Source organism: Salvelinus namaycush, unplaced genomic scaffold (assembly GCF_016432855.1).
Source record: "Salvelinus namaycush isolate Seneca unplaced genomic scaffold, SaNama_1.0 Scaffold3890, whole genome shotgun sequence".
NCBI lineage: Eukaryota > Metazoa > Chordata > Actinopteri > Salmoniformes > Salmonidae > Salvelinus > Salvelinus namaycush.
The window spans coordinates 1,993-19,651 of record NW_024060886.1 but is presented as its reverse complement, the minus strand read 5'-3'; the positions used below and the strand labels follow the sequence as shown (position 1 = coordinate 19,651).

At 46.5% G+C, this 17,659-nt stretch overlaps 1 protein-coding gene across 1 annotated transcript; it reads right to left on the bottom strand.

The window, feature by feature from the left end:
- Positions 1–1,599: 1,599 nt before the first annotated feature.
- LOC120040879 (ATP-dependent RNA helicase DDX1-like) lies at positions 1,600–16,692 on the bottom strand. Its single transcript, XM_038985867.1, has 7 exons — positions 16,672–16,692; positions 16,269–16,367; positions 13,254–13,343; positions 4,927–5,118; positions 3,177–3,228; positions 2,027–2,173; positions 1,600–1,709 (listed from the first exon to the last, which is right to left on the bottom strand). Exons 1-7 carry the CDS (start codon positions 16,690–16,692, stop codon positions 1,600–1,602), a joined length of 711 nt encoding a protein of 236 aa, XP_038841795.1.
- Between the last annotated feature and the right edge of the window lie 967 nt (positions 16,693–17,659).

The window sequence follows — 17,659 nt, the reverse complement described above, 5'->3', positions numbered from 1 at the left end:
AATGGACCGGGCTCTGGACCGATCTGCAGTACATGAATGGACCGGGCTCTGGACCGATCTGCAGTACATGAATGGACCGGGCTCTGGACCGATCTGCAGTACATTAATGGACCGGGCTCTGGACCGATTTCCCCAACTCGTTCCAACTCCGCCTTGTCCTGTCTGTCAAACTGGCGCTGGTCTTATCCCGCGTTCATGTGATGGTCGGGACCTCAGAGTTACAATGAATGCAAGTTATTTACATAGAGTTTCCTATTGGTTGATTCTGATAATTGCCTAGTGGGAAACCAGGGTATAACTTTCTACAACAAGTCTGAAATGTCAGAGTTCCCGACATGCTGTGAACGCGGTGTTAGTACAGGCTTAAAGGACCCTTAAAGGACCAATGTTGGAACAGTTGTATAGTAGTACAGGCGCGACCAGTAATCTGCCAATCCTGTTGCATCCAGTATTACCATTTAGGGACTACTGTGAAGTGACGTCATATCCTGCCAGTGGCTAAGTGACGTCATATCCTGTCAGTGGCTAAGTGACGTCATATCCTGTCAGTGGCTAAGTGACATCATATCCCGTCAGTGTGTAAGTGCCATCATATCCTGTCAGTGTGTAAGTGCCATCATATCCTGTCAGTGTGTAAGTGACATCATATCCTGTCAGTGTGTAAGTGCCATCATATCCCGTCAGTGTGTAAGTGCCATCATATCCCGTCAGTGTGTAAGTGACATCATATCCTGTCAGTGTGTAAGTGACATCATATCCTGTCAGTGTGTAAGTGACATCATATCCTGCCAGTGTGTAAGTGACATCATATCCTGTCAGTGTGCAAGTGACATCATATCCTGTCAGTGTGCAAGTGACATCATATCCTGTCAGTGTGCAAGTGACATCATATCCTGTCAGTGTGCAAGTGACATCATATCCTGCCAGTGTAAGTGACATTATATCCTGCCAGTGTGCAAGTGACATCATATCCTGCCAGTGTGTAAGTGACATCATATCCTGCCAGTGTGTAAGTGACATCATATCCTGTCAGTGTGCAAGTGACATCATATCCTGTCAGTGTGCAAGTGACATCATATCCTGTCAGTGTGCAAGTGACATCATATCCTGTCAGTGTGCAAGTGACATCATATCCTGTCAGTGTGCAAGTGACATCATATCCTGTCAGTGTGTAAGTGACATCATATCCTGTCAGTGTGCAAGTGACATCATATCCTGCCAGTGTGTAAGTGACATCATATCCTGTCTGTGTAAGTGACATCATATCCTGTCAGTGTGCAAGTGACATCATATCCTGTCAGTGTGCAAGTGACATCATATCCTGTCAGTGTGCAAGTGACATCATATCCTGCCAGTGTAAGTGACATCATATCCTGTCAGTGTGCAAGTGACATCATATCCTGCCAGTGTGTAAGTGACATCATATCCTGCCAGTGTGTAAGTGACGTCATATCCCGTCAGTGTGTAAGTGACGTCATATCCCGTCAGTGTGTAAGTGACGTCATATCCCGTCAGTGTGTAAGTGACGTCATATCCCGTCAGTGTGTAAGTGACGTCATATCCCGTCTGTGTGTCAGTGACGTCATATCCTGTCAGTGGTTAAGTGACGCTGCTGACCTTGAATCGGTCCAGATTGGTCTTGCGTTCGTTGGGCTTCCGGTCACCATGGAGACAGACACAGGAAAGCTGGTGGCCTTTTTTATCTGGACCTAATGGAGGGAGGGGACATGGTATAACACACCTCCATGTTGTAGTATTTATGTAGTACAGTAATAATATTCTAACTCACCTCCTCCCTGTACTATGAAGTACTGCTCCATGTTGTTGTAGCAGTGTAGTATTTATGTAGTACAGTAATATAACTCACCTCCTCCCTGTACTATAAAGTACTGCTCCATGTTGTAGTAGTATTGTAGTATTTATGTAGTACAGTAATATAACTCACCTCCTCCCTGTACTATGCAATACTGCTCCATGTTGTAGTAGTATTGTAGTATTTATATAGTACAGTAGTAATATAACTCACCTCCTCCCTGTACTATGAAGTATTGCTCCATGTTGTCACAGTCGATCTTGGTCCGACAGAAGATGATGGCCTGGTCCATGTTGTGTTCCTTGATGGCTCTGATGGTGTACTCCCCCTTCAAGATCTTGATGGCCTCAGACCACATCTCTACACACACACACACACACACACACACACACACACACGCGGTAACAGGTCAGACCATAACCTTACGCTAGACAACAGGACATTACAACGTAACATCAGGGCTCCCCAACTGCCCCCCCCTACATCAGGGCTCCCCAACTGCCCCCCCCCTACATCAGGGCTCCCCAACTGCCCCCCCCCCCCCTACATCAGGGCTCCCCAACTGCCCCCCCCTACATCAGGGCTCCCCAACTGCCCCCCCCCTACATCAGGGCTCCCCAACTGCCCCCCCCCCCCCCCCCCTACATCAGGGCTCCCCAACTGCCCCCCCCCCCTACATCAGGGCTCCCCAACTGCCCCCCCCCCCTACATCAGGGCTCCCCAACTGCCCCCCCCCCCCTACATCAGGGCTCCCCAACTGCCCCCCCCCTTACATCAGGGCTCCCCAACTGCCCCCTCCAAGTTGAGCAACTTGTCATTGTTGGACATAAGACTAAAAACAGCAGGAAATGAGCTCCAAGTGATTTTAATTTAGATGTTGAAGTTTTCCCACATAAGAGAGAGATATGTGACTGGAATGTTATCAAGGTTTTAGTCAAATATTATATCTGTTTGGGCTTCTTGTGGTCAATTTACAGTCTACTAATTATTACGTTGCAGTCCCTCGACCCATCCACTCGGCCGTCTGATTCTAGGTGATCCCTGCCCTATTCAGTGCCCTACTTTAACCAGGGTCCCTATATAGTGCACTACGTTGACCAGGGTCCCTATATAGTGCACTACTTTGACCAGGGTCCCTATATAGTGCACTACTTTGACCAGGGTCCCTATATAGTGCACTACTTTGACCAGGGTCCCTATATAGTGCACTACTTTGACCAGGGTCCCTATATAGTGCACTACTTTGACCAGGATCCCTATATAGTGCACTACGTTGACCAGGGTCCCTATATAGTGCACTACTTTGAGCAGGGTACTTTTGTGCCATTTGGGAAGCAGCTTTTATGCAGGGGGCCAGTCTGACCTGAGCTGTTGGCTCCTGGTCTGGTGTTGTCTTTAGCATGGACCTCATCAGTCTGAAACACACAGGAGAGGAGGAGGAGGGAGGAGAGAGGAGAAAGGAGAGGAGAGAGGGAGGAGAGGAGGAGGAGGGAGAGAAAGGAGAGGAGGAGGGAGAGGGAGGAGAGGAGGAGGGAGAGGGAGGAAAGGAGGAGGGAGGAGAGAGGAGGAAGGAGAGGAGGAGAGAGGAGGAAGGAGAGGGAGGGAGAGAGGAGGAAGGAGAGGAGGAGGGAGGAGGGAGAGGAGGAGGGAGGCGGAGGGAGGAGAGAGAGGAGGAGGGAGAGGAGGGAGGAGAGAGGAGGAAGGAGAGGAGGGAGAGGGAGGAGAGAGGGGGAAGGAGAGGAGGAGAGAGGGGGAAGGAGAGGAGGAGAGAGAGGGAGGGAGGAGAGAGGAGGAGAGAGGGGGAAGGAGAGGAGGAGGGAGAGGGAGGAGAGAGGAGGAGGGAGAGGGAGGAGAGAGGAGGAGGGAGAGGGAGGAGAGAGGAGGAAGGAGAGGAGGGAGAGGGAGGAGAGAGGAAGGAGAGGAGGGAGAGGGAGGAGAGAGGAGGAAGGAGAGGAGGAGAGAGGAGGAAGGAGAGGAGGAGGGAGAGGGAGGAGGAGGGAGGAGGAGAGAGGAGGAAGGAGAGGAGGAGAGAGGAGGAAGGAGAGGAGGAGAGAGGCGGAAGGAGAGAGGAGGAAGGAGAGGAGGAGAGAGGAGGAAGGAGAGGAGGAGGGAGAGGGAGGAGAGGAGGAGGGAGGGAGAGGAGGAGGGAGGGAGAGGGAGGAGAGAGGAGGAGGAAGGAGAGGAAGAGTATTAAAATAAGACGGAGATAACCCTCAAGGGTTCATGCTGTCAGAAGATACTGTACATCACAGGTGTCAAACTCATTCCACGGAGGGCCGAGTGTCTGCGGGTTTTCGCTCCTCCCTTGTACTTGATTGATGAATTAACATCACTAATTAGTTAGGAACTCCCCACACCTGGTTGTCTAGGGCTTTATTGAAAGGAAAAACCAAAAACCTGCAGACACTAGGCCCTCCATGGAATGAGTTTGACACCCCTGCTGTACATCATCTACCTCAGGGTTTCCCAAACTCAGGTCTGGGGCCCCCCTCGGTACACCTTCTGGTTTTTGAACTACACAGCTGATTTAAATAACCGACTCATCATCAAGCTTTGATTATTTAAATCAGCGGTTTTAATTCTAAAAACCTAAAGGTGCACCCTGGGTCCCAGGACCGTGTTTGGGAAACCCCCTGCTCTACTCAACTCTATGGTGACCCCTGATCAAACCAGAAGCACTTCCATCCTCTCTGACCCCAGACTGACCAGGATGTGCTTCTATCCTCTCTGACCCCAGACTGACCAGGATGTGCTTCTATCCTCTCTGACCCCAGACTGACCAGGAAGTGCTTCTATCCTCTCTGACCCCAGACTGACCAGGAAGTGCTTCTATCCTCTTTGACCCCAGACTGACCAGGAAGTGCTTCTATCCTCTCTGACCCCAGACTGACCAGGATGTGCTTCTATCCTCTCTGACCCCAGACTGACCAGGATGTGCTTCTATCCTCTCTGACCCCAGACTGACCAGGATGTGCTTCTATCCTCTCTGACCCCAGACTGACCAGGATGTGCTTCTATCCTCTCTGACCCCAGACTGACCAGGAAGCGGTTCTATCCTCTCTGACCCCAGACTGACCAGGAAGTGCTTCTATCCTCTCTGACCCCAGACTGACCAGGATGTGGTTCTTGCGGTCGAGGCGTTCCCAGCTGCGGTCGTGTTTAGGGTTAACGGGTACGACCACGTGATGTACGGTCTCAGGGACAGAATCCTCTCCCTTCAGGTCCACCCAGGTTGGGAAATGCATGATCTTCTCCGACAGCTTCTTCACGTCGAAGGAGTGGAGCGTCGCTGAGCAGACTATCACCTGGTAGAGAGAGAGAGAGGTATACAGACTATCACCTGGTACAGAGAGAGAGAGAGAGGTATACAGACTATCACCTGGTACAGAGAGAGAGAGAGAGAGAGAGGTATACAGACTATCACCTGGTACAGAGAGAGAGAGAGGTATACAGACTATCACCTGGTACAGAGAGAGAGAGAGGTATACAGACTATCACCTGGTACAGAGAGAGGTATACAGACTATCACCTGGTAGAGAGAGAGGTATACAGACTATCACCTGGTAGAGAGAGAGAGGTATACAGACTATCACCTGGTACAGAGAGAGAGAGAGGTATACAGACTATCACCTGGTACAGAGAGAGAGAGAGGTATACAGACTATCACCTGGTACAGAGAGAGAGAGAGGTATACAGACTATCACCTGGTACAGAGAGAGAGAGAGGTATACAGACTATCACCTGGTACAGAGAGAGAGAGAGGTATACAGACTATCACCTGGTACAGAGAGAGAGAGAGGTATACAGACTATCACCTGGTAGAGAGAGAGAGAGGTATACAGACTATCACCTGGTACAGAGAGAGAGAGAGAGGTATACAGACTATCACCTGGTACAGAGAGAGAGAGAGAGAGAGAGGTATACAGACTATCACCTGGTACAGAGAGAGAGAGAGGTATACAGACTATCACCTGGTACAGAGAGAGAGAGAGGTATACAGACTATCACCTGGTACAGAGAGAGAGAGAGGTATACAGACTATCACCTGGTACAGAGAGAGAGAGAGGTATACAGACTATCACCTGGTACAGAGAGAGAGAGAGGTATACAGACTATCACCTGGTACAGAGAGAGAGAGAGGTATACAGACTATCACCTGGTACAGAGAGAGAGAGAGGTATACAGACTATCACCTGGTAGAGAGAGAGGTATACAGACTATCACCTGGTACAGAGAGAGAGAGAGAGGTATACAGACTATCACCTGGTACAGAGAGAGAGAGAGAGAGGTATACAGACTATCACCTGGTACAGAGAGAGAGAGAGAGGTATACAGACTATCACCTGGTACAGAGAGAGAGAGAGAGAGGTATACAGACTATCACCTGGTACAGAGAGAGAGAGAGAGGTATACAGACTATCACCTGGTAGAGAGAGAGGTATACAGACTATCACCTGGTAGAGAGAGAGGTATACAGACTATCACCTGGTAGAGAGAGAGAGGTATACAGACTATCACCTGGTAGAGAGAGAGAGGTATACAGACTATCACCTGGTAGAGAGAGAGAGGTATACAGACTATCACCTGGTACAGAGAGAGAGGTATACAGACTATCACCTGGTACAGAGAGAGAGAGAGAGGTATACAGACTATCACCTGGTACAGAGAGAGAGAGAGAGGTATACAGACTATCACCTGGTAGAGAGAGAGAGAGAGGTATACAGACTATCACCTGGTAGAGAGAGAGAGAGAGGTATACAGACTATCACCTGGTACAGAGAGAGAGAGAGAGGTATACAGACTATCACCTGGTAGAGAGAGAGAGAGAGGTATACAGACTATCACCTGGTAGAGAGAGAGAGAGGTATACAAACTATCACCTGGTAGAGAGAGAGAGAGGTATACAGACTATCACCTGGTAGAGAGAGAGAGAGGTATACAGACTATCACCTGGTAGAGAGAGAGAGAGGTATACAGACTATCACCTGGTAGAGAGAGAGAGAGGTATACAGACTATCACCTGGTACAGAGAGAGAGAGAGGTATACAGACTATCACCTGGTACAGAGAGAGAGAGAGGTATACAGACTATCACCTGGTACAGAGAGAGAGAGAGGTATACAGACTATCACCTGGTACAGAGAGAGAGAGAGGTATACAGACTATCACCTGGTACAGAGAGAGAGAGAGGTATACAGACTATCACCTGGTAGAGAGAGAGAGAGGTATACAGACTATCACCTGGTAGAGAGAGAGAGGTATACAGACTATCACCTGGTAGAGAGAGAGAGGTATACAGACTATCACCTGGTAGAGAGAGAGAGGTATACAGACTATCACCTGGTAGAGAGAGAGAGGTATACAGACTATCACCTGGTAGAGAGAGAGAGAGGTATACAGACTATCACCTGGTAGAGAGAGAGAGGTATACAGACTATCACCTGGTAGAGAGAGAGAGAGGTATACAGACTATCACCTGGTACAGAGAGAAAGAGGTATACAGACTATCACCTGGTACAGAGAGAGAGAGAGGTATACAGACTATCACCTGGTAGAGAGAGAGAGAGAGGTATACAGACTATCACCTGGTAGAGAGAGAGAGAGAGGTATACAGACTATAACCTGGTAGAGAGAGAGGGGTATACAGACTATCACCTGGTACAGAGAGAGAGAGGTATACAGACTATCACCTGGTAGAGAGAGGTATACAGACTATCACCTGGTAGAGAGAGAGAAGTATACAGACTATCACCTGGTAGAGAGAGACAGGTATACAGACTATCACCTGGTAGAGAGAGAGAGGTATACAGACTATCACCTGGTACAGAGAGAGAGAGGTATACAGACTATCACCTGGTACAGAGAGAGAGAGAGAGGTATACAGACTATCACCTGGTACAGAGAGAGAGAGAGAGAGAGAGGTATACAGACTATCACCTGGTACAGAGAGAGAGAGAGAGAGAGAGGTATACAGACTATCACCTGGTAGAGAGAGAGGTATACAGACTATCACCTGGTAGAGAGAGAGGTATACAGACTATCACCTGGTAGAGAGAGAGAGAGAGGTATACAGACTATAACCTGGTAGAGAGAGAGAGAGAGGTATACAGACTATAACCTGGTAGAGAGAGAGGGGTATACAGACTATCACCTGGTACAGAGAGAGAGAGGTATACAGACTATCACCTGGTAGAGAGAGAGAGGTATACAGACTATCACCTGGTAGAGAGAGAGAGGTATACAGACTATCACCTGGTAGAGAGAGAGAGGTATACAGACTATCACCTGGTAGAGAGAGAGAGGTATACAGACTATCACCTGGTAGAGAGAGAGAGGTATACAGACTATCACCTGGTACAGAGAGAGAGGTATACAGACTATCACCTGGTACAGAGAGAGAGAGAGAGGTATACAGACTATCACCTGGTACAGAGAGAAAGAGGTATACAGACTATCACCTGGTAGAGAGAGAGGTATACAGACTATCACCTGGTAGAGAGAGAGAGAGAGAGGTATACAGACTATCACCTGGTAGAGAGAGAGAGGTATACAGACTATCACCTGGTACAGAGAGAGAGAGAGAGAGGTATACAGACTATCACCTGGTACAGAGAGAGAGAGAGAGAGGTATACAGACTATCACCTGGTAGAGAGAGAGAGAGAGGTATACAAACTATCACCTGGTAGAGAGAGAGAGGTATACAGACTATCACCTGGTAGAGAGAGAGAGGTATACAGACTATCACCTGGTAGAGAGAGAGAGAGGTATACAGACTATCACCTGGTAGAGAGAGAGAGAGGTATACAGACTATCACCTGGTACAGAGAGAGAGAGGTATACAGACTATCACCTGGTACAGAGAGAGAGAGGTATACAGACTATCACCTGGTACAGAGAGAGAGAGAGAGGTATACAGACTATCACCTGGTACAGAGAGAGAGAGGTATACAGACTATAACCTGGTAGAGAGAGAGGGGTATACAGACTATCACCTGGTACAGAGAGAGAGAGGTATACAGACTATCACCTGGTACAGAGAGAGAGGTATACAGACTATCACCTGGTACAGAGAGAGAGAGAGAGGTATACAGACTATCACCTGGTACAGAGAGAAAGAGGTATACAGACTATCACCTGGTAGAGAGAGAGGTATACAGACTATCACCTGGTAGAGAGAGAGAGAGAGGTATACAGACTATCACCTGGTAGAGAGAGAGAGGTATACAGACTATCACCTGGTAGAGAGAGAGAGAGAGAGAGAGAGGTATACAAACTATCACCTGGTAGAGAGAGAGAGGTATACAGACTATCACCTGGTAGAGAGAGAGAGAGGTATACAGACTATCACCTGGTAGAGAGAGAGAGGTATACAGACTATCACCTGGTAGAGAGAGAGAGAGGTATACAGACTATCACCTGGTACAGAGAGAGAGAGAGGTATACAGACTATCACCTGGTACAGAGAGAGAGAGAGGTATACAGACTATCACCTGGTACAGAGAGAGAGAGAGGTATACAGACTATCACCTGGTACAGAGAGAGAGAGAGGTATACAGACTATCACCTGGTACAGAGAGAGAGAGGTATACAGACTATCACCTGGTAGAGAGAGAGAGAGGTATACAGACTATCACCTGGTAGAGAGAGAGAGAGGTATACAGACTATCACCTGGTAGAGAGAGAGAGAGGTATACAGACTATCACCTGGTAGAGAGAGAGAGGTATACAGACTATCACCTGGTAGAGAGAGAGAGAGGTATACAGACTATCACCTGGTAGAGAGAGAGAGAGGTATACAGACTATCACCTGGTAGAGAGAGAGAGAGGTATACAGACTATCACCTGGTAGAGAGAGAGAGAGGTATACAGACTATCACCTGGTACAGAGAGAAAGAGGTATACAGACTATCACCTGGTACAGAGAGAGAGAGGTATACAGACTATCACCTGGTACAGAGAGAGAGAGGTATACAGACTGTCACCTGGTACAGAGAGAGAGAGAGAGAGAGGTATACAGACTATCACCTGGTACAGAGAGAGAGAGGTATACAGACTGTCACCTGGTACAGAGAGAGAGAGAGAGGTATACAGACTATCACCTGGTACAGAGAGAGAGAGGTATACAGACTATCACCTGGTACAGAGAGAGAGAGGTATACAGACTATCACCTGGTACAGAGAGAGAGAGGTATACAGACTATCACCTGGTACAGAGAGAGAGAGAGGTATACAGACTATCACCTGGTACAGAGAGAGAGAGAGGTATACAGACTATCACCTGGTACAGAGAGAGAGAGGTATACAGACTATCACCTGGTACAGAGAGAGAGACATCGAGAGAGAGAGAGGTATACAGTATAACAGAGTAATATATAGGTGCAGACAGACACTAGGGGTATAACAGAGTAATATATAGGTGCAGACAGACACTAGGGGTATAACAGAGTAATATATAGATGCAGACAGACACTAGGGGTATAACAGAGTAATATATAGATGCAGACAGACACTAGGGGTATAACAGAGTAATATATAGGTGCAGACAGACACTAGGGGTATAACAGAGTAATATATAGATGCAGACAGACAGACACTAGGGGTATAACAGAGTAATATATAGATGCAGACAGACACTAGGGGTATAACAGAGTAATATATAGGTGCAGACAGACACTAGGGGTATAACAGAGTAATATATAGGTGCAGACAGACACTAGGGGTATAACAGAGTAATATATAGATGCAGACAGACAGACACTAGGGGTATAACATAGTAATATATAGGTGCAGACAGACACTAGGGGTATAACAGAGTAATATATAGATGCAGACAGACAGACACTAGGGGTATAACATAGTAATATATAGATGCAGACAGACACTAGGGGTATAACAGAGTAATATATAGGTGCAGACAGACACTAGGGGTATAACAGAGTAATATATAGGTGCAGACAGACACTAGGGGTATAACATAGTAATATATAGGTGCAGACAGACACTAGGGGTATAACAGAGTAATATATAGGTGCAGACAGACACTAGGGGTATAACAGAGTAATATATAGGTGCAGACAGACACTAGGGGTATAACATAGTAATATATAGATGCAGACAGACACTAGGGGTATAACAGAGTAATATATAGGTGCAGACAGACACTAGGGGTATAACAGAGTAATATATAGGTGCAGACAGACACTAGGGGTATAACATAGTAATATATAGATGCAGACAGACACTAGGGGTATAACATAGTAATATATAGATGCAGACAGACACTAGGGGTATAACAGAGTAATATATAGGTGCAGACAGACACTAGGGGTATAACAGAGTAATATATAGATGCAGACAGACACTAGGGGTATAACAGAGTAATATATAGGTGCAGACAGACACTAGGGGTATAACATAGTAATATATAGGTGCAGACAGACAGACACTAGGGGTATAACAGAGTAATATATAGGTGCAGACAGACAGACACTAGGGGTATAACAGAGTAATATATAGGTGCAGACAGACAGACACTAGGGGTATAACATAGTAATATATAGATGCAGACAGACACTAGGGGTATAACAGAGTAATATATAGGTGCAGACAGACACTAGGGGTATAACAGAGTAATATATAGGTGCAGACAGACAGACACTAGGGGTATAACAGAGTAATATATAGGTGCAGACAGACACTAGGGGTATAACAGAGTAATATATAGGTGCAGACAGACACTAGGGGTATAACAGAGTAATATATAGATGCAGACAGACAGACACTAGGGGTATAACAGAGTAATATATAGGTGCAGACAGACACTAGGGGTATAACATAGTAATATATAGGTGCAGACAGACACTAGGGGTATAACAGAGTAATATATAGATGCAGACAGACACTAGGGGTATAACAGAGTAATATATAGATGCAGACAGACAGACACTAGGGGTATAACATAGTAATATATAGGTGCAGACAGACAGACACTAGGGGTATAACATAGTAATATATAGATGCAGACAGACAGACACTAGGGGTATAACAGAGTAATAAATAGATGCAGACAGACAGACACTAGGGGTATAACATAGTAATATATAGATGCAGACAGACAGACACTAGGGGTATAACATAGTAATATATAGATGCAGACAGACAGACACTAGGGGTATAACAGAGTAATAAATAGATGCAGACAGACACTAGGGGTATAACAGAGTAATATATAGGTGCAGACAGACACTAGGGGTATAACAGAGTAATAAATAGATGCAGACAGACACTAGGGGTATAACAGAGTAATATATAGGTACAGACAGACACTAGGGGTATAACAGAGTAATATATAGATGCAGACAGACACTAGGGGTATAACAGAGTAATATATAGGTGCAGACAGACACTAGGGGTATAACAGAGTAATATATAGATGCAGACAGACACTAGGGGTATAACAGAGTAATATATAGGTGCAGACAGACACTAGGGGTATAACAGAGTAATATATAGATGCAGACAGACAGACACTAGGGGTATAACAGAGTGATATATAGGTGCAGACAGACACTAGGGGTATAACATAGTAATATATAGGTACAGACAGACACTAGGGGTATAACAGAGTAATATATAGGTGCAGACAGACACTAGGGGTATAACATAGTAATATATAGATGCAGACAGACACTAGGGGTATAACAGAGTAATATATAGGTGCAGACAGACACTAGGGGTATAACATAGTAATATATAGGTGCAGACAGACAGACACTAGGGGTATAACATAGTAATATATAGATGCAGACAGACACTAGGGGTATAACAGAGTAATATATAGGTGCAGACAGACACTAGGGGTATAACATAGTAATATATAGGTGCAGACAGACAGACACTAGGGGTATAACATAGTAATATATAGATGCAGACAGACACTAGGGGTATAACAGAGTAATATATAGGTGCAGACAGACACTAGGGGTATAACAGAGTAATATATAGGTGCAGACAGACACTAGGGGTATAACAGAGTAATATATAGGTGCAGACAGACACTAGGGGTATAACAGAGTAATATATAGATGCAGACAGACACTAGGGGTATAACAGAGTAATATATAGGTGCAGACAGACACTAGGGGTATAACAGAGTAATATATAGGTGCAGACAGACAGACACTAGGGGTATAACAGAGTAATATATAGATGCAGACAGACACTAGGGGTATAACAGAGTAATATATAGGTGCAGACAGACACTAGGGGTATAACAGAGTAATATATAGATGCAGACAGACACTAGGGGTATAACATAGTAATATATAGGTGCAGACAGACACTAGGGGTATAACAGAGTAATATATAGGTGCAGACAGCCACTAGGGGTATAACAGAGTAATATATAGGTGCAGACAGACAGCCACTAGGGGCAGCGTACCTGAAGTCGCTTGCCGTCCGGGGTGACTTGAGGAATCTGGTTGTAGATTCTCATGATAAAGTCGGTGTAGCCGGCAGTGAGGAGACCATCCTGGAGATGAGACAACATGTTACACCACACTGTACAGGTTACACACTAGACAAAGGGCACAACGTTAGTTACTTTACACCGTCTGGAACCAGGGGGGTCTCCAACAGGTGGATCGCCAGCTAGCAGCATCTCCCAGTCCACCTACGAGTAACTCACCAAGCAATTCTGAAAGAACATTGATTTTCTAAAATCTGTTTCCATCACAAACCTGTCATTAACAAGCTCCTGGTTTCTATCCAATCAAAGCCACATTATCCCACCCCTGGTTAGCCACTATTGGCTTACAAAAGACAAGCATAATAGCTATCTGATAAAAAATTTCCAGCGATAATGCCCGTCGATCTGATTGACGAGAGCATTTGTCAAATCCCTCATTATGTAGCCAGTTAGCCGTGCTGGTGACAACCTCCTCAATGAAACGTTAACCTCATTATGTAGCCAGTTAGCCGCGCTGGTGACAACCTCCTCAATGAAACGTTAACCTCATTATGTAGCCAGTTAGCCGCGCTGGTGACAACCTCCTCAATGAAACGTTAACCTCATTATGTAGCCAGTTAGCCGCGCTGGTGACAACCTCCTCAATGAAACGTTAACCTCATTATGTAGCCAGTTAGCCGCGCTGGTGACAACCTCCTCAATGAAACGTTAACCTCATTATGTAGCCAGTTAGCCGCGCTGGTGACAACCTCCTCAATGAAACGTTAACCTCATTATGTAGCCAGTTAGCCGTGCTGATGACAACCTCCTCAATGAAACGTTAACCTCATTATGTAGCCAGTTAGCCGTGCTGGTGACAACCTCCTCAATGAAACGTTAACCTCATTATGTAGCCAGTTAGCCGCGCTGGTGACAACCTCCTCAATGAAACGTTAACCTCATTATGTAGCCAGTTAGCCGCGCTGGTGACAACCTCAATGAAACGTTAACCTCATTATGTAGCCAGTTAGCCGCGCTGGTGACAACCTCAATGAAACGTTAACCTCATTATGTAGCCAGTTAGCCGTGCTGGTGACAACCTTCTCAATGAAACGTTAACCTCATTATGTAGCCAGTTAGCCGCGCTGGTGACAACCTCAATGAAACGTTAACCTCATTATGTAGCCAGTTAGCCGTGCTGGTGACAACCTCCTCAATGAAACGTTAACCTCATTATGTAGCCAGTTAGCTGCGCTGGTGACAACCTCAATGAAACGTTAACCTCATTATGTAGCCAGTTAGCCGCGCTGGTGACAACCTCCTCAATGAAACGTTAACCTCATTATGTAGCCAGTTAGCCGTGCTGGTGACAACCTCCTCAATGAAACGTTAACCTCATTATGTAGCCAGTTAGCCGCGCTGGTGACAACCTCAATGAAACGTTAACCTCATTATGTAGCCAGTTAGCCGTGCTGGTGACAACCTCCTCAATGGAACGTTAACCTCATTATGTAGCCAGTTAGCCGCGCTGGTGACAACCTCCTCAATGAAACGTTAACCTCATTATGTAGCCAGTTAGCCGCGCTGGTGACAACCTCCTCAATGAAACGTTAACCTCATTATGTAGCCAGTTAGCCGTGCTGGTGACAACCTCCTCAATGAAACGTTAACCTCATTATGTAGCCAATTAGCCGCGCTGGTGACAACCTCCTCAATGAAACGTTAACCTCATTATGTAGCCAGTTAGCCGCGCTGGTGACAACCTCCTCAATGAAACGTTAACAGCAGCGCAGGATTACCTGACAAAGACATGATTATTTGTATCAATTGGTTGGCCGTACTTTTGCAAACTCTGCCATGACATGTTGCTGCAGTAGATCTACAATAAACATTGTCGGATCGACACCTTCCTCTTTCTAAATGTGCAACTAAAGGGGAATCACAACAACAACATGTATATATATTTTTATTTTTACCTCAAAACTAGTCTTCTGATCTGATTTAAGCTTTGACATGGTCTCAGAATATCCATTTTATGTTTCTATATTATTAATTGTAAATAATGAACCAAAACATAAAAACTGAACATTTAAAAAGGTGTCGGCTCCATTTTAAAAAGAGCCGAAATGAGCCCATTAGTGAGCATTTCTCCTTCGCTGATGAAACTGTGGGTTTGAACAACTGAGGAACTTCTGCACAAACTATCAGAAACCGTCTCAGGGAAGCTCATCTCCTCGTCCTCCCCAGGGTCTTAACCAGACACCTGACAGTCAGACAGGTACGTACACCTGACAGTCAGACAGGTACGTACACCTGACAGTCAGACAGGTACGTACACCTGACAGTCAGACAGGTACGTACACCTGACAGTCAGACAGGTACGTACACCTGACATTCAGACACCTGACAGTCAGACATTCAGACACCTGACAGTCAGACATTCAGACACCTGACAGTCAGACATTCAGACACCTGACAGTCAGACATTCAGACACCTGACAGTCAGACATTCAGACACCTGACAGTCAGACATTCAGACACCTGACAGTCAGACATTCAGACACCTGACAGTCAGACATTCAGACACCTGACAGTCAGACATTCAGACACCTGACAGTCAGACAGGTACATACACCTGACAGTCAGACATTCAGACACCTGACAGTCAGACAGGTACGTACACCTGACATTCAGACACCTGACATTGACACCTGACAGTCAGACAGGTACATACACCTGACAGTCAGACAGGTACGTACACCTGACAGTCAGACAGGTACATACACCTGACAGTCAGACAGGTACATACACCTGACAGTCAGACAGGTACATACACCTGACAGTCAGACAGGTACATACACCTGACAGTCAGACAGGTACATACACCTGACAGTCAGACAGGTACATACACCTGACAGTCAGACAGGTACATACACCTGACAGTCAGACAGGTACATACACCTGACAGTCAGACAGGTACATACACCTGACAGTCAGACAGGTACATACACACTCATCCAGGACCAGGAAGCGGACTTGAGACAAGGTGAGTTTCCCCGTAGAGATGAGGTCATCGAGACGACCTGGTGTTCCAACCACGATGTCCACCTGGGCGGGAGAGGAGAGGAGAGGAGAGGAGAGAAAGAGCCAGGTTTACAAATGCTATATACACAACTACATCAAGTGGAACTGACAGTGTTTTAACTACTTTGCAGATATTAAACAATCATAACAGAAATGTGTGTTTGTAGATCTGTCATTCTCATTGAAAGCAAGTCTAAGAAGCTGTAGATCTGTTCTATGTGCTCAATGTCTATGCTTCCCGTTATGAAGTTCAGTTTTTGCTTCTTTTATATTGTGGGCTCTGAAAAATACACTTCCCAGCGTTTTAGATGGTACAATGATTCTCTACCTGCTTTAGTCTAACGGACATTTTAGCAACCAGGAAATGATGCAGCATTTTCTGCATAGTGCCTGCCTCCATAAATTGTTATCCCCCAAGGTCGATGTCAGCGCCCCGCGGAAATCTAATTAACATAATCTGGAAAAATCCCCATAAAAATGTGTCAGTTTAAACTAGGAGTTTTTTTGCATTCGATTTGTCTCAATCCACTGTATCCGATGTCGCGCTTCCGCATCTGCAGTGAAAGGTGTCAGAACTGGAGCGGTGTCTGCTAGAAGCCGTGTCTGCTGGAGCCGTGTCTGCTGGAGCGGTGTCTGCTGGAAGCCGTGTCTGCTGGAAGCCGTGTCTGCTGGAAGCCGTGTCTGCTAGAAGCGGTGTCTGCTAGAAGCGGTGTCTGCTAGAAGCGGTGTCTGCTAGAAGCGGTGTCTGCTAGAAGCGGTGTCTGCTAGAAGCGGTGTCTGCTAGAAGCCGTGTCTGCTAGAAGCCGTGTCTGCTAGAAGCCGTGTCTGCTAGAAGCCGTGTCTGCTAGAAGCCGTGTCTGCTAGAAGCCGTGTCTGCTAGAAGCCGTGTCTGCTAGAAGCCGTGTCTGCTAGAAGCCGTGTCTGCTAGAAGCCGTGTCTGCTTGGAGCCGTGTCTGCTGGAAGCCGTGTCTGCTAGAAGCGGTGTCTGCTGAAGCGGTGTCTGCTGAAGCGGTGTCTGCTGAAGCGGTGTCTGCTAGAAGCGGTGTCTGCTAGGAGCCGTGTCTGCTAGGAGCCGTGTCTGCTAGGAGCCGTGTCTGCTAGGAGCCGTGTCTGCTAGGAGCCGTGTCTGCTGGAGCCGTGTCTGCTAGAGCCGTGTCTGCTGGAAGCCGTGTCTGCTAGAAGCGGTGTCTGCTAGAAGCGGTGTCTGCTAGAAGCGGTGTCTGCTAGAAGCGGTGTCTGCTAGAAGCGGTGTCTGCTAGAAGCGGTGTCTGCTAGAAGCGGTGTCTGCTAGAAGCGGTGTCTGCTAGAAGCGGTGT

Coding starts and splice junctions, on each gene's coding strand:
- LOC120040879 (XM_038985867.1), bottom strand. CDS start 16,692: ATGTCCGTTAGACTAAAGCAG. Junction 5,119..13,253: donor CGGACGGCAAGCGACTTCAG/GTACGCTGCCCC, acceptor TCTCTCTACCAG/GTGATAGTCTGCTCAGCGAC. Junction 3,229..4,926: donor ACCGCAAGAACCACATCCTG/GTCAGTCTGGGG, acceptor TGTGTGTTTCAG/ACTGATGAGGTCCATGCTAA.